The sequence below is a fragment of the Octopus bimaculoides genome, chromosome 20 (genome assembly GCF_001194135.2).
Source record: "Octopus bimaculoides isolate UCB-OBI-ISO-001 chromosome 20, ASM119413v2, whole genome shotgun sequence".
In the NCBI taxonomy this organism is placed as follows: Eukaryota; Metazoa; Mollusca; class Cephalopoda; order Octopoda; family Octopodidae; genus Octopus; species Octopus bimaculoides.
The window spans coordinates 17,725,843-17,749,275 of NC_069000.1; the positions used below are offsets into that span (position 1 = coordinate 17,725,843).

Below are 23,433 nucleotides of genomic sequence, written 5' to 3' on the forward strand. Positions count from 1 at the left end.
ATTTCTCCACTACTGTTCCTTCCTTTGGTTCCTCATACATTTGCTCCTCTTCCTACTGACCATAAATTTATTACAACATTTAAATACAAAGAAACAGGAGAGAAGAAAGGAGAAAAAAAGTGGTGGTGGGGTAAAGCAGCAGACAAGGGAGGGGGCTACACCTCAGAACATGGTATGTCCAGCTGTGCCCCTCAGTAATGAATGTGATGGCATTGCTACAGAGAATGACCAGAGACACTGTGGCAGCTACTCCACCTTGCAGGGCTAATTTCTCCAACAGGCTGCCGTTGCCCTTTTTTGTGGAAGAAATCAGTAGTAGGGGGACCTAGAACACCTGACATCTACTGATATTGGCCAGCCAGGCCCCTGTATTTGAGAGGGAAATGGTGGTTGAGAGTAATTATAATAAATGCCAGCTAATGTTTTGTACAAGAAGTGTTGCTAGTTTCTGTTAGGTGCATCTGCTAATGCGCAGTGTATACGTGGCCCAGCTATATATCGCGAAGTAACAAATATTGTTATAAGAGCCTCTTTCTCTTTCCATTTTGATAGCAACCACTCTTAGTCCCAAGAACCCTTCAATATTCTGATTACTCTGTCAAATGTAATGTTTGTTTATATTGTTTTGAATTAATCATGCATTGTCTTGTTTAAAGATTTCTATGATGTGATTGTTTAGTTTTAGAATGACATCAAATGGTTGAGGTGAGAGGCCAGATCTAGCCTGATACAACATAAAACAGGTTAAATATTTTGGCCTGTTCGAATGCTAAAGGGTTAAACCAATCTGTCTGAAATTTTGATTGCATTGATTGTTAATGCAGGGTTTCAGCTGAAAACAGTTCCATCATAGTTTTATGTAAGAACCTTTATATCCCAAACACTGTATTATAATATTTTAGTATATCATTCCAAATTCTTGATTAATTTGAAAATTGAGACACATAAGCTGTCTATTCCGAGAAATAGTCACAGAAATATTGTTTCTTTTACATCAAGTCTGAATAAGTTTACATTGTGGTTTTTTTATTTCTGTAATTATCTAAGCAGTTTTACTGGGTTATTTATTTCACTGTTTTCTTTATTAAGAATATAGTATCTTCTTTCATTTATCGTAGACTTAAATTTCTAAAATTTTATAATTTAAAAATAAATTACATTAAAATAATGAACATAATTTTCATATTTTAATTTAAATTTAGTATTTTTAAAAATAATAAAATAGTTTTATGCACAATCCCTCACAAATACTGTTTATATTGCTACTTACAGAGGCTTTCATGCAGTAGTGTTTGGCCTAGACGGTGAAATACTCCAGAAACTAACAAGACTTGCACCACCTGTTGGCTTGAAACATCAACTTCCCCAGGATGGCTAACCCACTAGCAGATCTGGTCCTTCAACTTTGCAAGAGGAATCAGTATTGCTCTTCAAAGTTCCAAGAACTCCAACATAAAGAAGAATGGACTACATCAAATAAGCAAGAGGTTCTTACACTTCTAGCAGAATTATTCCTTCATCCAACATGTACTGAAGATGTAACATATTGTAGCAGTACAATTCTATTAGATTTGGTTGAGAGAGTAAAAAGCATGGTAGTAAGTAGTGAGAGCAGTCAGACCACTTCATTACACCAAACATTCTGCATTGCTCTCAGTAAAGCTGTTAGTACATGCCCTTCACTTAAGAAATTTTTTATATTATATCTCAAAAACAGTTCACCTTTCTTGTATTCAGAGCAAGATGTTACTGAACCAGCATCCAAAAAAATGAGGCTGGAGTACAGTCAGTTATCATTATCAGACTCCCATCCTTTAGAACTTGTCCAGACAGCTTATCGCTGTGTTGTGATTTTTGGTCGAGAATCTGAATCGGTAATTTCACCGGAACATTTATTACCATTTTTATCAAATGATAACAAAGATGTCCAGTGGTTTACTGTGCAGACACTTGCAACTCTTTTGCAGATGTCTGCACGCCAGCGAGATACTCTCATGAAGCGTTACTTTCAACGTGAAGAAATGGTCCAACTGATGTTGCGCTATAAAAAGCTTCTGCTTTGGCCAGAGACGAATACCAATGACACTAGAGTAAATGGCAAACAGCTAAAGACTGCTACTTACCTGGCTGAAAATAAACTCCTTGATTCACATGTTGTTTCTGTCAGTGGCATACTTCTTCCTAAAATTCTGAGAAAACCTCGAGGAATGGAATCAGAACTTGTATCTGTTCCCACCACAGATAAGAACTTGCAACGTCTAGCACATGAAGTTAACCTTGGTAATCCAGTACTACTACAAGGTCCTGTTGGGTGCGGCAAAACCTGCATAGTTGAATGTCTAGCTCAGATGACAGGTCGTCGGAAAAGCTCCCATCTACTAAAACTTCAACTTGGAGATCAGACTGACAGCCGAGCCTTGTTGGGCATTTATCAGTGTACTGATGTGCCTGGAGAATTTGTTTGGCAGCCAGGGATCCTAACACGAGCTGTATCTGAAGGTTATTGGGTTCTTTTGGAAGACATTGACCATGCTCCTATGGATGTTATTTCTTTATTGTTGCCCCTCCTTGAAAACAAAGCTTTGATGATTCCCAACCGTGGACAGAAAATAACTACCTCCCCTGGATTTCAGTTATTTGCTACCTACCGTACTCTTCCTGGCACCGGTTCATTTGTCAGTAGTTACAGTAGTGCAATGTCTGCACTATTAGAAAAAAATTGGACAAAGCTCAATTTAGAACCATTATCTAAAGACGAACTTTATGAAATAATTTCCCAGAAATATCCTGCATTACATTCTATCATTGACCGTCTACTTGAAATTTATTTCTTGTTGTCACGTGGGGAACATGTGGGAATGATGGAAGTGGATGATGACAACAAATTCAATAGCAAGTTCTTTTCCCATGACAAACGATTAATATCAACCAGGGATCTCTTGAACTGGTGCAAAAGAATTGCTTGTTATGATTTAACATCCTCTGCAATTAGCCAACTTGTTTTTCAAGAAACTCTTGATTGCTTCTGTTTCAGCATCAGTTGCCCGAAACGTCGGTTGCAGCTTGCAGAAGCAATAGGTGCCAAGTTAAACATCACCAAATCAAAAGCCGAATACTACTGCATGAAATACAAACCAAATGTGCAAATTTCCACTTATGAATTCCTAGTTGGAAGAGTTATCCTGCCTAAAATTAAACCTTCGACTAAACCCATAGAATCTTCTCACCACCGTCTGTTCTCTTTTACACGGCAGTCATCTGCTCTTTTGGAAAAAGTAGCTGCCTGTGTCCAAAACAATGATCCTGTTTTGCTTGTTGGAGAGACAGGAACTGGCAAAACTTCAACTATTCAGTACTTAGCTAATCAACTTGGACACCATTTACAGGTGATCAATATGAACCAACAGAGTGACAGTACTGATCTTCTTGGTGGCTTCAAACCAGTTGACCTCAAATTGGTTGTAAAACCGTTCAAAGATTCCTTTGAAGAATTATTTTGTAAGACTTTTTCTCGGAAGCAAAATGTTGTATTTTTAACTCACATTGAAAACTGCTATTGCAAAAAGTTTTGGAGAGATATGTTTACTTTGATGGAACATACCATTAAATCAGCCATAAAGAACCAGACTGAAAATTCTGAGATGTGGATGCTGTGGAAAACTCAAGATAAGAAGTTAAAACAGCTACGTCTCCAAGTGCAGAAAACTGAAAGCACTTTAGCATTCACATTCATTGAAGGAACTTTGGTGAAGGCACTAAAGAAAGGAGATTGGGTTCTTCTTGATGAAATCAACCTGGCCACTACAGAAACATTGGAATGTCTAAGTAGCTTACTGGAAAGCAAATCTGGTTCTGTTGTACTTTCTGAACGAGGAGATCTTGAACCTGTGATCAGGCATTCAAATTTCCGTCTTTTTTCTTGCATGAATCCTGCCACTGATGTTGGTAAAAAAGCACTCACTCCAAGTGTGAGAAACCGTTTCATGGAATTTTATGTTGATGAGTTGAATGATGTTCAGGATTTGAAAGTGTTGGTGAATGATTATTTATCTGGTTTGTCATTGTCCCCTTCTCAAATAGATGGACTGGTCAATTTCTACATGCAAGTTCGTGTTCTAGCTACCAAACAGCTTACTGACGGCACAGGCCATAAACCACATTACAGTTTGAGAACTTTCTGTCGTGCCCTGATGTGTGCATCATTTAATCCTGGCGGAGTGATAAATCGAACTCTGTATGAAAGTCTTTGTATGAGTTTCCTCACTCAATTAGATCGTTCCTCATACCCATTAGTTGAACAGTTGGTTTGTCGCCTACTGCTTCAAAAAGCTGACATTAATTCATTGTTAAAAAGACCCATACCAGAGCCTACCATCAGTAAACACCTACAATTTGAAGGTTATTGGATTCCTGTTGGTTCATGTGAGCCACAGGTTCCAGAAAAATACATCCTAACACCTTCTGTTCGAGCAAACCTAAAAGACCTTGCCAGAGTTGTTTCAATTGGAAGACACCCTGTTTTATTACAAGGAGAAACGTCTGTTGGTAAAACTAGTCTTGTGCAGTGGTTGGCAACATCAACTGGCCATCGTTGTGTGCGGATTAATAACCATGAACATACAGACTTGCAAGAATACATTGGCAGTTATGCAGCTGATGAGGCAGGAAAGTTAGTTTTCAAAGAAGGTGTGCTTGTTGAAGCTATGAGGCAAGGTTATTGGATTATCTTGGACGAACTCAACCTGGCTCCTACTGATGTCCTTGAAGCACTGAACCGTCTTTTAGATGACAACCGAGAACTTTTTATTCCAGAAACACAAGAAATGGTAAAAGCACATCCTAAATTTATGCTGTTTGCCACACAAAATCCTCCTGGTCATTATGGTGGAAGGAAAGCATTGTCTCGTGCATTTCGCAACAGATTTGTTGAACTCCACTTTGATGAAATACCCAGTGATGAATTGGAGACAATTCTGAGTCAGAGATGTGACATACCACTATCATATGCTAAGAAACTAGTAAAAGTCATGTTGGAGCTACAGACACGCCGTAGCAGCTCAGCTGTCTTTGCTGGAAAACAGGGCCTCATGACCTTGCGTGACCTATTCCGTTGGGCAAACCGTTATCATTGCCCTGTAGCTGACGAGAGTAACTACGATTGGAATCAGCATATGGCAGATCATGGTTATATGTTGATAGGTGGCAAGATGCGGAAACCAGAAGAAGAAGATATTGTACGGGACATTCTTCAGAAGTTTTTCCGACGTAAAGTGTGTCCAGATAATTTGTTCAACTTATCTTCAGAGACATCTGTTACAACAATGGCAATGTTGAAAAGATTAACAAGTGATACGCTTGATAACTTTATGCATATCTTTTGGACCTGCAACATGCAGCGGTTAGCTGTCCTTGTGAATCAAGCCTTGCAGTATAAAGAACCAGTCTTACTTGTTGGTGATACAGGATGTGGTAAAACAACAGTCTGTCAGATGTATGCTGCTATGGAAGGAAAAGAATTGTATTCCATCAACTGTCACTCCAATACTGAAGGTTCTGATTTCTTGGGTGGCCTACGTCCAGTACGAAACTCTAATAACATGGAAACTGAAGAGAATGATGAGAATCAGCATATAAATAAACTATTTGAGTGGGTTGATGGCCCAATGGTGCAAGCTATGCAAACTGGTTCTCCATTTCTAGTCGATGAAATATCTCTTGCTGAAGACTCTGTTTTAGAACGCCTGAACAGTGTGCTGGAACCCGAACGTACTCTACTGCTCTCGGAGAAAGGCAGTGGTGATGCTATGGAAAATAAAGTTCCATTGCTTACTGCCAAAGAAGACTTCCGCGTGCTTGCAACAATGAACCCAGGTGGAGATTTTGGAAAGAAAGAACTCTCACCTGCACTACGGAATAGATTTACTGAGATTTGGTGTCCCCAAGTTGCATCTCCTGGGGATATGGTAAGCATCATTCAACACAACCTCCAGCCAAGCATTCGTTTCTCTGACAGATCATCTGAAGGTGATACAGAAGATGATGAGATGGACATTGCTAATGCTATAATGACTTTTGTTGAATGGTTTACTTGTACAGACTTTGGCAAAAAGTGTGTTGTCAGCATTCGAGATCTTCTATGTTGGGTGGACTTTCTCAACACCTGCTCCTTGTCTTATGAGGATGATGATGATGAATTAATGGAAATATCTAAAGTGGATACTTCTGTTGCTTATGTACATGGTGCGTGTCTCGTTTTCCTTGACAGTTTAGGGACAGGGACAACTGCACGAGTAAACAGAGAAACTGAAATACAAAATTTCAAAGAAGAATGCTTACAATTCCTCCTTTGGCAAGTGAACAACAGCTCAACACAGAAGTTGACTATGGAGTCACTTGAACTTCTTGACAAAAGACCAACCGGTTATTCGAATGAAATTGCCATTTGTTCTGACACTCATTTTACAATTCCACCATTTAGCATACCTCGTGCTGATTCTCAAAGGTTTCAAAATGAAAAGTATGCTTTCAATGCACCAACAACTTGCATGAATGCTCAAAGAATACTCCGGGCACTACAACTTCCCCGACCGATTCTGTTGGAAGGTTCACCAGGCGTAGGAAAAACAAGTTTAGTTGCTGCCATCGCCGAGGCAGCTGGGCAAGAACTTGTCCGTATCAACTTGTCTGAACAGACTGATGTATCTGATCTTTTTGGTGCTGATTTGCCTGTTGAAGGAGAAGGATCAGGAGTGTTCAGTTGGCGTGATGGGCCATTGTTACAAGCTCTCAAGAGTGGACAGTGGATTATTTTAGATGAATTAAATTTGGCCTCACAATCTGTTCTGGAAGGATTAAATGCATGTTTAGATCACCGTGGAGAAGTTTTCATTCCAGAATTAGGCAAGACATTTTATATTCAGCAAGCCAGTACGCGTATCTTTGGATGCCAGAACCCGTATCATCAAGGTGGTGGGCGGAAAGGACTACCACGTTCTTTTTTGAACCGATTCACAAAAGTATTTATTGATGCACTCAGTAGAGGAGATCTCCAGCTCATAGCTACAACTATGTATCCATCAATTCCTGAAAAGCTTCTTTCCAATATGGTTCATTTTAACATGAAAATGCAAACTGAAGTGGTCTCTTTGCGTTCATGGGGCCAAAAAGGTGGTCCCTGGGAATTTAACCTTCGTGATTTGTTTCGTTGGTGTGAACTGCTCGTTGATAATCAATCCCCTGACTCTTTTGACCCAGGAGAGTATCTCAATCTTATTTATGCAGACAGAATGCAGACCAAATTAGACAGAGACAAAGTGATTGAATTATATCAACACACTTTTTCTTGTCTGGCTCCAATCTATCGACCTAGTGGTCATTTCTCACTTAGTCTAGACTGGGTTCAGTGTGGCCATTCTTTTCTGCAGAGGCATCAAGAATACTCCATTAATATTGAAAGTAGCAAGAATCTCAAGCTATTGCCCCAAAGGCTTCCTGTTCTTGAGTCATTAATGAAATGTGTTCAAATGAATTGGTTAACCATTCTTATCGGGAGCCAAAACAGTGGTAAAACCAGTACCGTCCAAATGTTGGCCGAGTTAACAGGCAATCGGCTCCAAGTCCTTCCTATGAACAGTGCCATGGATACTACTGAGCTTCTTGGTGGATTTGAACAAGTTGACATTGGTTGTCACATTGAAGAAATTGGTACCCGAGTGAAACAAGCTATAGATCATTCTTCTCGTAAACAACTCGCACTCGGTCATTTCACTGATGTTGAGAATAATATTGCCTACCTCTATCACTTGTGGCATAAGTACTGTTGCTTTGTACCAAACAAAGGATCTTTAATTTCCAGTGCAAACGAACTAAGTTTGATGAAGAAACAAATGAAGGAATTGGATATCATCATAGGACAGCTGCTTAATTTGAACCGGGAAGACAGCAACGAACTGTTGGAAATGGACAGTCAGTTGACTACATTAAGTCAATCCCTAGAACGTATTGAGAACACCTCCAACAGTAATGCCTTTGAGTGGATTAACAGTACTTTGGTGCGAGCCTTGCAGTCTGGTGACTGGTTATTGGTTGAAAATGTTAACTTCTGCAATCCATCAGTACTTGACCGTTTGAATGCTTTGTTAGAACCCTCGGGTGTTCTGACTGTCAGTGAAAGAGGAGTCATTGATGGGGAAGTTCCAGAAATTGCTCCCCATTCAAATTTCAGACTTTTTTTTACAATGGACCCCAAATATGGAAATATTTCTCGTGCCATGAGAAACAGAGGAGTTGAAATTTACATTCTAGAAGATTCTGCTGGTAAAGAAAATTCAAATTCAGAATTTTCACTTTGTAACTCCGATGGAAGTATCCGAACATCTCGTGCACAGTTCCCCACTGCATCCTTACCTTTAATTCAACAATATTGTTCATATCCTCTTCTGACCCATGCCCAGCACTTGGTTAGTGTATATATTGAAGTTCTCAGGCAAGTTTTGTCATCTGCATATTGTTGCCCAAATGTATCTGCATCTCGATGGCCTCTGGCCAACTTCATTCAACTTGTGACCAATCATGTTCATGGCCAAAACTGGAAACTCTGTAGTGAACTTATCTCACCATTGTTAACTGAAGTCCAGCTGGAAGTCAATTGCTCTGACTTATCTACTTATGGTGGTTGGAAACTTGTTTGTGGTCAGCATGACCTTCCAGAGCTTACGCAGGTCACACTGATTGCTCTGTTTGGCCATCCACTTAAAGATATTTTACTGAACTGTCTGAGCAGTATGAAGACTTGTAATAATGGAGCAGAGATCTTGATGAGAGGGCCCTATGATTTTCAGTGGAACAAACAAGCTTTATACAAAATGATATCAGTATGTAATGCAGAATCAACTTCCACCATCAGTCTGTTGGAGCAGTTAACTGGAGTTATTAACAGAATCAAACTATCACAAGTTTTGACAGTTGAATGGCAGCTAAGCCAAGAGAAATACAAGAAATGGGAAGCTCTCTGTGAAGGTACACAGCACATGGCATCTGAAAACTCTGCTCATTTGAAAGTCTTTGTGTACATTGATAACATATTGGTTGGTCTTCGCCAGGAGCTTCGGGCAGCTTTTAGTGAACAAGGAGATTGTTCTGACAAACAGTTTTATCAGATTTACTGTGGACTACCTTGGTTGAATCGTCTTTTGGATGTGGCATTAATGCATTGGGAAAGAGAACTATCCCCTCCAAGTGCTGCTAATCTTAGTCTTGTTTGGAACTGGACATTTTCAAAACTGTTGATGCCATTAATTAGTCATAATAGTCCTGTTAAACTGTCTGACAAAATCGACAAAGTCATTAACCATCTCCATGACTTGCTTTCTGATAGAAAGTCTTCTTCAAAACTGCTGAAAAAAATTCTTGCTTCTTGGGGCAATCCAACACCATTTTACTCTAAGTGGGAATATCTACAGTGGCAAAAATTACAATGTCTTGCTGAAAAAATAGATATATTTGCTGAAGACAAAATTAGACAAATCACTTTATCACAAACAGATTTGTTAAAACTAAACAGAGCAAATATAACTGAGCAGTTTGTGGAACTGATCACACAACTGAACAGTAGACTGAAATCAAATGAGAACCAGCAAATGTTTGAATCTCTTCTTGACAATTTGGAATTAAAAATAAACAGCGTTCATTCACCTGGTAGCTCAGAACAAGATTCTGAATGTCAAGATAGTACTTCAGTACAAACATTGGACAATGATCAACGTTTGTGGCCACTCTATGAACATACTGTATTGGCTGTTGAACGAAGGATTCTCAATTTCTTATTGGAGCAGCATGAACCTGAATTAGTAACCTGGCTGCCACCATTTATAGAATTTATGAAACAACATCTTGTTGTTTCACCACTAAGTCTTGCTGAATACCGCAAACTGCTCTCATCTCTTGGACAGGGTAATTCTAAAACTTTCTATTCTACCATTCTGGTGTCCTATTTCCAGCATTGGTGGAAGAACTCCATTAATGGACTAAGTTTAGATGATTTCAAACTATCCGAAAGAATCCTTGGACCTGGCATTGCCATAAGCAGTTGTCTGGTTGAGATTTTACATTCTCTTATATCTTCACATCAGCTAAAGTCTTATGGAAGTTCTAATTATCGTTTCTCCATGGACAACTGTGTTTTACTACCTCAGGTAGCAATTGGTCATCACAAGAACGAAGCTCAGCTATTTGCCAAAATCCGATCCCACCTTTGGGTTCATACAGCATCTCTTTCCAGTCTTCAGTTTAATGGCAGAAATATTGAACGAAAGAATATTCTGGAGAGTTTACAACACACTCTCATAGCTATTGGCTTCACTTTACCTCAGTTTTGTGAGTCTGATGTCCCAGATTTACATTTGATGAATAACAAGTCTACCCACATTAACACTTTCCTTAGCCACATGAAAGATTGTTGCTATTTTGATGAGATAGTTGTCAAACTTACCGAGAAAGCAATCAACTGCGTTCAAGACATGTTCTTAGATGCAAATGAGAGTAACACCTCTGCAACGAGCATTGGAACAGCATTAGTTCTTGTTGGCCTTCTACAAAGCTATATCCTCGGTCCTTGTGGTCATTTGGACCCTGTAGAGAGGGACAAGCTTAAATTGTCTCATCTCCAGGAGGACTTGGAAATGATCAATTTAGAACTGAAAATGGAAAATCTGTTCAATGAACTTATGAATGGTCAGTCATTTTTAGATCTGTGCCACAACCAGCTTCACCCACAGATTATTTGGCTAATGGAATATCGGGAAAAATTAACCAACAAAGTACATGGCTTGTTGAGCAGGACTGCTTATCGTCCTGATATCTCCAGTTTCCCCATGATTAAACAAGAATATGCAAACTATCACATGGCTGCTGGATCACACGAGTTGATTCTCACATTTTTACACAAGGCAAAGACAATGTCTGAAGAACATTTTGAAAGTAATGAAGTCTCTCGTTTGCTTCAAGAGCTGGAAAGTTGGCAAAAGACTGTCCACAACTTTGTGCAGAAAATGCAGATTAATTATCCTGTGTATCGGGATATACTCACACCATTTTATTCTTCTCTTTATCAAATGAGTCATGGTTTTGCATTGATAATGCAGAGTTTACAGACAACATGCTGTCGGCAAAACCTAGCCAGACTTTGTAATCTTTCAAATGAAACAGAATTTTCTTGGTTGGAAAACTTATGTGTATGCATGGCAAAGTTCCCAAGCTGCAGCAGAAATTATCCTAATTTCCTTGATTTGGCCACAGCTTTAACATCAGATCTCACTTTGCAACTGAGTCATGCTGTTGTTTCTAGTCAAATGAAAACAGAAGACTCTAAGTCCATTAGTAGAACTAATCAGGAGATTCACTCTCAGCTTTTACTCAGTGGCCTTTGCCATTTAAAAAACCACGTCCTCACATCTCAAGAACTCAGCTCACCTGTACTAGATCGCTTTGCCAGCATTCTTCGTTTGTTTGTTAGTTCATGGCACAAGCAACAAGAGGAGCAAAGAAGACTTGAACAAGAGAGAGATAGTTTGTATCGTTTCAAGACAATTCATCATGACAGTAGCCCCAATGACGAGAGGCTTAATGAAATAGACTTCAAAAAGAGATTTCCCAATTATCAAAATGACTTCATTGATTTCATTCCAAGCAATCTTTTAGATGAATCATCAAAGAATGTTGGTAATAAATCAGGTGGTGATAACTTAGCTGCTGATACTGATGAAGATGAACCTCTTTCTCTGTTAATAACTAAAGAAGAGATGAAAGAAATCTGTACCATACACCATCAACTTTTTATCAATTACACCAAAAATTCACATTGGATAGCCCCTGGCTCCCCTGAACAATATGACCCTGGGGTCGGAGTTGATCTACTCAAACCTTTTCTGCTCAACTATAAAACTGCCATGTCTCTATCTTCTTATCTGAAAGCCTGCTTACACGAAGGTTACGACATGCAAGTTGTTGGTGGGCATCTTTTAGTAGTTGCTGCTTTAGAAGAAGTAATCAATCATAATGAAACAACTAAATTGGGTGTTGTTAAGGAACCTACACCTGATCGCTACTATGATGTCTATCAAGATGCTAATATTTCAGAGATTGTTCAGGCTGAACCAGTTCTGCGGCGTCTTCTGCAGAGACTTAGCCAGTTACTGGAAGAATGGCCAGATCACCCGACATTGAGACAACTGGAAACTATATCAAAGAGAATTCTTACTTTTCCACTAACCAGTCCAATTATGAAAATTCTATCTGGATTGGAACTTCTTCTGTACAAGGCACAAGACTGGGAAAGTGTTGCTGCTAAACACGTGTCTCTTGAAACGGAGTTACACGATATTTCAAACCTGATTGTTGACTGGCGGAAGTTTGAACTTAGCTACTGGAAGAATTCTTTGGATATCACTTCTCGTGAAGTAGAAATTGAAGCATGCCAGTGGTGGTTCCATCTCTACCAACTTGTGATATCTTTTGTGACACCTGAAACTGATGATGTTGATAAGAGCAAACCAGTTTCAGATATAGAGAAGGAAATAATTGCATCATTGAAACTCTTCTTGGAGAACTCCAGTCTGGGTGAATTTAAAGCTCGCCTTCAGATAGTTTATGCATTCCACTGCCAACTAATAAACATGGATACTTCACCTCAACAACAGCTAATGTGCAAATTACTCTGGAATATACATGAGTTTTATAAGCAGTTTTTGCCTTTTGTTGAGGCTGATATTGAACAAAAGAGAGTGCCAATTGAAAAAGAGCTGAAAGGATTTGTCAAGATAGCTCGTTGGAATGATATTAATTATTGGGCTTTGAAACAGGATACTGATAAGACACACCGAACTGTCCACAAGCATATTCGGTCTTTTAAGAAGATACTCCATGAGTCTGTTAAAACTGTCCTTGCAAGTAATAAAAGTCTAATTAACACTGACACCAATAATGAAGATTTATCTGCTGAGGTGTGGATGCGTCCTATAGCTCTCACAGAAGATAAATGTGCAAACAAAGAATTTGATATTTGTCTCCCACTTGCTCCAGAAAATAGTTTGATGTCACGATTGACTCACCTAATGCCTCGGGCTTGTAAACATTACCATGATCTTGAAAAGAAGACCCCTTACTTAAAATTGCTTTTAGCTTTTGATGAGTTTACCTGTGAAGTAATAGAAGGCATTGAAGAAAGGAGCAGATTACATGTTTCACCATCACTCGATATAGAAAAGCAGAAGAAACAAGCTAAACACATTAACTTAAAGCAGAGACAAGGCTTATCTGAATTATATCGGAACTTAACCAAAATTGGCCTTTCCTACAAAAAGGGCTTGATAAGATCTGAGCAACGCCACAGTGATGATTTTCTGTATGTTGATCCTGTGGATGTTAAGACTTCTATAGACATGGTAGGAACAAGTTCACCCCATTATGCTCCAGTTTTTAAAAGTATGTGGCAATCTGGAGAGCAGTATTACTGGAATTGCTTAGCACGACAAGCCCAGCTCAAAGTGATTTTAGAAAACCCAGAAGCAAAAGACTTTGGTTTAAGTAACGTTGATCGGTGTCGTGGATACAGTGAACATTTAAAACAAATCCTGCTTAACCAACATGCCAAATTGTCTGCTTTCACAAAAAGTTACTGCCAATATCACAAAATGATCCTAGAAATAAAAACTCCAGCTCTACACAAATCTTCATCTTTTCCATCTCAAGCAGAAATCTCAAAATGGTTAGAAACTCTAGAGGATGTTTCAGTGAAGTGTTGGCAAGGCCTCAGTCAATTCCAAATGTTACTAAAATGTTGTCCCCAGGCCAATCCTTCTGGAAACACATCATGTGTAACACCATTACCTGTGCACATGCTGCCACAGACTGCATTTATGTCCATCAATAACCAAACATGGAGCATGTGTATTGAAAAAATAAATGACATCCTGTCCAAATTGAAAACTATTCTGAAAAAACCTGTCACTAAACTTAAAACCAAAAGCATTTTCTCCTGGAATGACTTATGTTTCTTAGATGCTGGTTATCTTCGACTTAAGGAGTCATTGGTACCTTTACAACAAATCAAAAGAATGTTCTTAGAACCAGAATATAATTCTGACAGTTCCTTCAGTGAATCCCTTTCATTTCTCCAGTTAGAAATTGAAACCAACACCAATGCTTTTTTTATATGGAAACAGAGACAGAGTGACATGAAAACAGAAGTTCTTACAACAATGACACAACAACTCAGTGGTCAAACGTCTGACTTTGAAGGTCTTTCTGATGTTAACCAGAAAGACAGAACATTGCCTTTTGACCTGTCACTTGATGGGTTAACTGACAGTTTTGATAATCTTATCAAGCAAGTCTTACTTGCTATACAGAAGTTACTGGAAGCCCATAAGAAAACACCTAAGAGTGATGACCCTCCCAAAGGTAGTGGCGATTCAAAAGAAAGCTCCTCTCCTGAAACATGTGATAATGATATAGAGATACTTAATGGTCATCTAACACAGTGTCTCCAGCAATCTTTGTTTACTGACATCAAGAATTTAGATTGTGAGAAAGTTTTGAAAATTATCAAGGAACTACTACAAATGATACAGGCACCCAGTGAACATTTAGCTAAGTTCAGTCAGCAACAAGTGGCTTCTGAGTTATCAATGAAATCCATTTGGTTGAAATGCTTTGTCGGCTGTCTTCCTTTGCTTGAGTTGTTTGAATGTTTATTGGAGAATTACATGCTGTACCTGTTGGTTGCATACCGAACAACAGCCAAGTTGTATTCTGAACTCTTGACTCATTTCATTGAACTTGCAACAAAAGGGTTCTTTGTCCTGCCTGAATTGTCAGATGAAACCCAAGAAGGCGCTACCCAGTTTGAGGATAAAGAAGATGCAGGGATGGGTGAGGGTGAAGGAATGAAAGATGTATCTGACCAGATAGAGGATGAAAGCCAGTTGGAAGATGTTCACCATAAAGACAAGCAGAAACCTGATGAGCCTGAAAACCAGCCGGATATAGCATCAGAGGATAACGCAATTGAAATGTCTGAAGATTTTGATGGCAAAATTCATGATCCAGATGAAGAAGTTGATGAAAATGATTCTGAAAATGAAAATGAAGATGAAGAAGATATTGACAAACAAATGGGAGATGTTGAAAGCAAAGGAGCTGATAAACTTGATGAGCAACTTTGGGGATCTGATGAAGAAGATGAAGAAACTCCAATGGAAGAAGAGAAAGAAAGTGGTACAGGTGCTGGCCAAGAAGAGGAAAAACAGATTGTTGCCAAAAATGAGAATGAAGTAAAAGCAGAAGAGAAAAAGAATAAAGATGAAGGAAAGGAGGAGGAGGAGGAGGAAGAAGGAAAAGAAAATCTAGAAGATAAGAAAGAGGATAAAGTGAACGAACCTGAAGCAATGGATGAAAGTGAATGTAATGATAAAGTTGACCCCTATCATGGTAAACCCCAACAAGAAGAGACTGCTGAGAATCTGGAACTACCAGAAGATTTGAAATTGGATGAGGCTGAAAATGATAAAGAGAAAGAGGAAAAGATGGAGACATCATTGCAGGAAGAGGAAGAGAAAGATAAAGATCCAACTGAAGACAAAGAGACTGCATCTATGGATGAAGAATCTGAAACACAGGAAAGAGAAGCAGAAAAGGATAAAAAGGCTGATGAGATGGAGGAAGAAGATGGTTCTGGGAATGAAGGAAAATCGAAAGAGGATCCTACTGCACCGACGGAATCAGTTGAAGAAGATGAGGGTGTAGAGGAAGAGGAGGAAGGTGTTAAAGATAGTAAAGCAGATATGAGTGATGCAGAAGATGAAGAATCAGAGAAAACTAAAGACATAGATGACATACCTGCAGTTGTAGAGTTAAAAGAGGAGAACAAGGATGAGAGTGGAGAAGACGAGGATAGCGAAGCTGTCAAGGATGCTTCTAAGTTTTATGGCATGACTGATGATCAGAACCAAAAGGCTGAATGTGAATTTGCATTGGACACAGGAGGTGACAATGAGAAAGAGAAAGACAGAAAACAACAGACAGATGGTGCTAATACAGCACCAAGTGATGCTGAGGCCTATCACAGTAAAACATCTACTGAAATTAGTCATGGAACAAATGAAGACGACAGCCAGAAACCCCAGACTCGAAAGCCTGGTATGACCGATGACAATCGCAGTCTTGGTATGCAAGACAAACCCCACCAGAGACATGCTAGAACTATTGAAGAGGTTCATCATGATACTGGAATGGAGGAAGAGGTGGAGAAATCAAAAGATGAAAAGGCAGATCTGTATCAACATGTAACTGAATCAACATCACATTACGAACAACAGATAATGGATGTAGCAACTGAGGATCAGCAGAAAGCTTGCGCTGCTGATTACGATGAGGATGATGATGAAGACGACGATGATATCGAGTCCATTAAAGATTCAGATGCTTCATATTATGAAGAAGAAGACTTTGACGAAGACGATGATGACGAGGATGATGATGATGTGGAGATGATTGAATCAAACATTGTTAAGAACAGTGTACAGCCGAATGTAATTGAAGAATATGTTCTAGACGATGACGACGACGAAGATGCTCTTGTTGAGGGTGATGAGTCACAAGTACAGGATAATTCTGTAGAAATACCAGGGTCAAAGGTGGTAACAGAAGGTACCAGCAGACCTCCTGAATCTTCAATACACACTGTGATCAAGTATTTGGACAAAGAGGATATTGTTGATATGGAAGAACTGAGGGCAGAGATTGAAGAACAATTGTCTATTTGGTCAGCCAATCAGCATTATGGCAATGTAGTTGATTTTGAACGACAAGCTAGTGAATTATGGCAGATGTACGAGCAGATGACAAATGCTCTCTCACAGGAACTATGTGAACAACTCCGCTTGGTTCTTGAGCCATCACAAGCTACAAAACTAAAAGGTGACTATAGAACTGGTAAACGAATTAACATGAAGAAAGTAATACCTTATATTGCCAGCCAGTTCCGTAAAGACAAAATCTGGTTGAGACGCACAAAACCAAGTAAACGTCAGTACCAGATTATGTTAGCAATTGATGATTCTTCCAGCATGATAGACAACCATTCCAAGCAACTTGCATTTGAGTCATTAGCAGTTATTGCTAATGGTTTGAGTCTTCTAGAAACTGGTGAACTTGCCATTTGTAGCTTTGGGGAAAGCATGCAAGTTATTCACTCGTTTGGTGAGCAGTTCTCCTGCCATTCAGGAGCTCGACTTCTTCAGCATTTTACTTTCACACAAAAGAAGACAAATATTGCTTTGCTTTTGCAGCAAGCTTCTGCATTAATGATGGAAAGCCGTCAACATTACCGTTCTGCTCAATCGGGTCCTGATTTTTCTCAACTGTTGCTGATAGTTTCCGATGGCAGAGGTCTTTTTTCAGAAGGCATGGACTATGTGAAATCTGCTCTGCGGCAAGCACAAACAGCTAATCTTTTTGTTGTGTTCGTTATACTGGACAATCCAATAAACAGAGATTCCATCCTTGATATTAGGATTCCTGTTTTTAAGGCATCTGGTCAGCTGCCAGAGATCAAATCTTACATGGACCATTTTCCCTTTCCATTTTACATCATTCTGCGTGACATTGACTCTTTGCCACAGACTCTTAGTGAAGCTCTCCGGCAGTGGTTTGAACTGGTTACTGCAGAGACACAGTGAGGTGACGTTTCTGTTGTTGCAAGATTTATAGAACTGTATTATTTGTGATTGGATTATTCTTCAAATCTTGCTATTCATTTCTTTTTCTTGGTTCTTATTCATCTTTTTTTTTTATATATATATATTTTGTGTCAATCAAGCGAAGCCAATAAAAGCTATTTTGCTTATTAATATTGACAGTATCATTAGCTGCTAATATGTCATCATTTTGTATTCAGTCCTTTTCATTTTGTGCTTATATTTGGCACTGTATTTCATCATTGAATCATTAAAATATTTACAAAGTATTTGTCTTTTTGGTGGTATCTCTGCTTTATGACACTGTTATTTCTGTTTTGTTTTCTATCAGTATCAGAGAGGAAAGAACAAGCAAACATATTTTGTCAACATGCAAATGATGTCAGCATTTGACTGGTTTTGAAAATACGAGATTTTCAAATTAGACTGCACTTTTAGGTTGGGGAAAATATAGTTTTGACAATGTCAGACTAACAGTCTATAATCAAGGTTACTCGTTATGTAGGAAACAATTTTTGTTAGGTTGTGGTAAATTATGGAAATCAAATTTTAGGAGTATTTACATCAGGCTCAGATGCAAAATATACTAATTGCTGTAGTGTACATCAAAGGAGAAAAACCTCTCTCTTTTATGATGCAGAGAATTCAAGGACACCAGTGTTTCAACATGTGCCTCTTCAGCTAGAAGTACTATGTGCCTTTGAGTCTAGCCAAGCAGCTGACCTGTGTTAATACTTTCAAAGAAGAGTTTGCTGATCAGAGTTTATATCTCCCAATCAATATAGAATTATTTGCATATTCTTCATTAAGGAAAGACTTAGTATTTACAACCTTTTATATATCTTTCAATTTGGTAAGCATGAAGTCTAGTTGGATTTGTATGTTAGCCTGATTGGTAGGTAATCAAGTGACTGGTCAGTGCCTGTTTCCTGAAGATAGTTCTGCATATGGTAAGTCATTTGCATCATTGAACTTAAAGAGCTTTTAATCTCTTTGTAGCTTCCATGTAATTTTCAATATTTAAGAGTGAGACCTTAAATGCGAAAATATATAAGTAGCATGAAGAGACAATTATTTGCTTAGCTAAGGCTAGTAAGTGCTACCGTTGCTAAGAAGTGGAGAAATATGCTGTTCATGAGCTGCAAATTTGAATATGGTATAAATTCTATATAAATGGATTAGAAAAAAACAATCGTCAACAATATTGCAGTTACTGGTTTTAAAGATGTTACTTTAACTTATTCTACGCATTGTCTATGCCACAAACCAAATGAAACTCATAATTATATTCACAGGCTATCAAACTAACAAAGCAGTATTATTAATTGAATTTAAAAAAATTTCTCAGTTGCTAAAAAAGTTAGTGATGCTTTGATTAAGATTGGATCAAAGAAAAAAACTACTTACATGTGAAAAATAATCAAATAGGCCTATAAAATACAATGAGAAAACAGAACACCACTTGGTATAAACTCCTGAAAGTGACATCACCATGTTAGTAGTAAGTAATTTCTTAAACCCTTTAGCATTCAGATTACTCAATCAAATGTAATATTTATTCACATTGTTTTTAATTAATTGAGCATTATCTTGGAGCTAAAAGATTTCAGTGATGTGATTGTTTATTTTTAGCATGGCATTGTAGGGTTGTTGTGAGAGACTAGATTTAGCATAAAACGGGTAGAATACTTGGACTTGGCATGACCAGTTTAAAAGCTAAAGCATTAAATTAGTCTGAAAATATTATTTAACCACTGCATACATACCACCAAATATTCATGTCACCTAACCGGCACTTATGCCAGTGCCGCTGGACTGTCTCCTGTGCAGGTGGCATGTAAAAAACACCATTTGAGCATGGCCGTTGCCAGTACTGCTTGACTGGTCCTCATGCCGGGGGGGGGGGCATGTAAAAGCACCCACTACACTCTTGGAGTGGTTGACGTTAGGAAGGGCATTCAGCTGTAGAAACTCTGCCAGATCAGATTGGAGCCTGGTGCAGCCATCTGGTTCGCCAGTCCTCAGTCAAATCGTCCAACCCATGCTAGCATGGAAAGCGGACGTTAAACGATGATCTACACTTCATTTTACAATACCCAACTTTGCTCATGTACTTCCCTCTTAATTCTATTTGAATCAATAAACCATTTATCCAATCAATAGTAACTGTAATGTCTTGTTACGGTCTTAACTCCCTTGCTAAGGGCTTACTTTACTAATGCACAATAAAAATTAATTATACATCTTACATAGGGCTCATATTAAATCCACTCAAATTCTACTGTGATGGACAAAATTAGAAAGTCATCTCATTATTCTTATTCATTTGGGAGCTGGAAAACGAAAACCAACATCAAAATATATGGAATATAAATCTGTAGTATTAAGTTATGTAAAGGCAAAAGAAAATCATGTATCTTATACATTGCAAAACCTGCAAAATTTTTGCTTAATTTTTGATATCCTCTTGAAAATTTTAAAATTCAAACGTCCAGTCCTGTAATAACCAAACAAAATATTTTCTAAAATGGGCTTTTCCAAATGCTTATAGTGCATTTACTTGTGTTCAGATTATCTTGAAAATTGGCATTATTGCAGAAATGTTTTTCTTTTAAATATTAAATTGTCATTTGTGGTAAAAATAATATTGTGCATGGAAGATTGTTAATTTACTGCAGAATAATAACTAAAAAAAAATACATCAAAAGAAGAGATGTTAGCTAGTAATAAATTACATGTAATTAGTAATTGACATGGACATATTTTTATTTATTTAATAGACTTAATGTCACTAGGACTAAATTATCCACAGTGTTCCCCTCCCTTTTTAAAATGGTTGAGTGTGATTTAAAAACAACTCAGCTGCTATTTCCAGCAAGTTCAGCAACCATGTAGAGGATATCTCCTTATAGGTTAGATGTCTTAAAAGAGCGAAAGTTGAATTTAACACAACAGGAAGCTCTGGAATGAAGGACTACATAAATGTACTGCTGATAAGAAACGGAGAAAGAGTGGCTATACAAGTTATTGTTGTAACATTACTTTCTGGTACACAAGTCACTTACAGTCTCATTAGAAAAGTAGAGAACAGAGACTGCACAATGAATGAACAAGTGTTGAAAATATTTCAGTTCTGGGTTTTTTATTAATCAGGCAGACAGTTTTGAATTTAATTTCAGATATCAGTGATTTATCTGACTTGAAATATGAGAGGGAGCATAATTCCAGATTGGTGTGTGTCTAGACTGTTTTTCTATTTTTCTTACAAAATCAAGTTATTCAGGCTTAGAATTTACTGGGAATAATGACTCTTTGCATATATAAAGTTGGTACACCTAGAAATAGCTCTGTAGTGTTGTTGTTGTTGGCACTCCGTCACTTACAACGTCAGGGGTTCCAGTTGATCCGATCAACGGAACAGCCTGCTAGTGAAATTAATGTGCAAGTGGCTGAGCACTCCACAGACACGTGTACCCTTAACGTAGTTCTCGGGGAGATTCAGCGTGACACAGTGTGACAAGGCTGACCCTTTGAATTACAGGCACAACAGAAACAGGAAGTAAGACTGAGAGAAAGTTGTGGTGAAAAAGTACAGCAGGGTTTGCCACCATCCCCTGCTGGAGCCTCGTGGAGCTTTAGGTGTTTTCGCTTAATAAACACTCACAACGCCCGGTCTGGGAATCGAAACCGCAATCCTATGACTGAGAGTCCGCTGCCCTAACCACTGGGCCATTGCGCCTCCACAGCTCTGTAGTGTATGGCTTTTACATTAAGCTCAAGTTTGCATTTGCATAAGTTATATTTGTATGAGCTGTTTGGCCATTTTCATCCATTATGGAACCTATCATCAAAATTATATTTGGTATTTTTTGAGGGCGCATGGCTTAGTGGTTAGGGTGTTGCACTCACAATTGTGAAATTGTGGTTTCAATTCCTGGACCAAGTGGTGCATTATGTCCTTGAGCAAAACACTTCATTTCATATTACTCTGTGATCACTTTGACACTTGATGTGTGATACACTATGCATCAGTCCAGGCAATGTAGATTTGATGGAGAGTTTGAGTTAATGTACAGCACAAACATTTGATCACTATAAGCAAATCATTTGTGTAGGTTGTTCAGCAAGAAGTTGCAGAACCATCTTTCTCGGACTACAAAAAACTACCATCATGTTTGGCATTTCAAGTTATTTTCTAATGACAGCCTTATGACTTTTCTAATTTCCAGAAGATTTTTTGATGTAATTTTCAAGTAAAGTATTCAAGAGTTAGGATTTTTTTTAGAAAACCAAGAAAAGGTTCATGTTTGGTTGATGTTAACTGAAACTATAAAACTGTATATTTCTGTTTTAGGGAAACAACCGAGATAAGTGGCAGCCAAAGAGTTACCAGCTCACTGTACGACATAATGAGCTTTTTCAGAAATATTACCAAGTAAGTGGAGTTGAGCATTTTACTATTTCCCTCACTCTGTCTGTCTGTCTGTCTATCTATATATATCCCCTCTTTCTGTCTTTGTTGTTTTGAAGCAATTATTATTGATCTTTCTATATAAAAATTTTATGTATATGGAAACTGAGAGAAGTCCATTTATTTGTATCTGTGTGTGTGTATCATTTCATCATTCTCATTTAATATCTCACTTTCATGCTGGCATGGATTGGATGGTTTGGCAGGAGTTACCAAGTCAGAAGACTACACTAAACTCCTACTGTCTGCTTTGGCATGGTTTCTACAGCTGGCTGCCCTTCCTAATGCAAACCGTTTTACAGAGAGTACTGGGTGCTTTTTACATGGCAACAGCAGCAGTGAGGTCACCAAGTAGCTTGCAAGACAAGACCTCCAAAACCAAGTGGGGGACCTCCTCATATATGTGTACACGTGTTGTGTTTGTTCCACAGGCGGTACCCCAACATGGCCGTCAACTCAAACGAGTAAAAGATATCATGCATTTTGGGAATGAGACTGTCAGTGGTTACGTTGAATAAGATTGTCAATGGTTATGATTCTGGTGGACCAATTATTGGCTCAGTGCATTTTTAACAGCCACCAGATTGACAAGTGAGTGTGCAGCTGGGATGGAACAAAAATGCCAAAAGGTATCTTTATTCAAAATACTGGTTTCTCAGAAATGTTTTTGCCAATGTATATATTTTTTTTACTTGATTATACACAAACATACATTTGTATATAGTAAGTAGCTCGAGGAAACATTCCATTCTTCTGGAACAGGAATGCAACCCGTTTCATCAATGAAAATAAGAGAAGTAGAGTTATGTGCCTTGTTTTGCGGCCACAATTGAATGGTTGTATTAAGATTAGGTACATGACAGTGGAGGTGCAATGGCCCAGTGGTCAGGGCAGCGAACTCGCAGTCATAGGATCACGGTTTCGATTCCCAGACCGGGCGTTGTGAGTGTTTACTGAGCGAAAACACCTAAAGCTCCACGAGACTCCGGCAGGCGGGGGTGGCGAACCCTGCTGTACTTTTTCACCACAACTTTCTCTCAGTCTTACTTCCTGTTACTGTTGTGCCTGTAATTCAAAGGGTCAGCCTTGTCACACTGTCACGCTGAATATCCCCGAGAACTACATTAAGGGTACACGTGTCTGTGGAGTGCTCAGCCACTTGCACGTTAATTTCACAAGCAGGCTGTTTCGTTGATCGGATCAACTGGA

The 23,433-nt window shown here is 38.5% G+C and overlaps 2 protein-coding genes across 2 annotated transcripts in view; both read left to right on the forward strand.

Annotated features, from left to right (window-relative positions):
- Nucleotides 1-23,433, forward strand: part of LOC106883416 (RNA cytosine-C(5)-methyltransferase NSUN2) — a 54,935-nt gene that overhangs the window by 7,799 nt on the left and 23,703 nt on the right. The window contains exon 2 of the mRNA XM_052975205.1: nt 22,108-22,188. Coding sequence (XP_052831165.1) covers nt 22,108-22,188 — 81 coding nt within the window. The remainder of the gene's footprint in view (nt 1-22,107; nt 22,189-23,433) is intronic.
- Nucleotides 678-18,022, forward strand: LOC106883417 (midasin). The gene is made up of 2 exons (XM_014934409.2): nt 678-859; nt 1,273-18,022. Exon 2 carries the CDS (start codon nt 1,371-1,373, stop codon nt 17,733-17,735), a length of 16,365 nt encoding a protein of 5,454 aa, XP_014789895.1. The 5' UTR covers nt 678-859; nt 1,273-1,370; the 3' UTR covers nt 17,736-18,022.

Bases quoted from the DNA above. Each gene is read 5' to 3' on its own strand.
- LOC106883417 (XM_014934409.2), top strand. From the start codon at position 1,371: ATGGCTAACCCACTAGCAGATCTGGTCCTTCAACTTTGCAAGAGGAAT.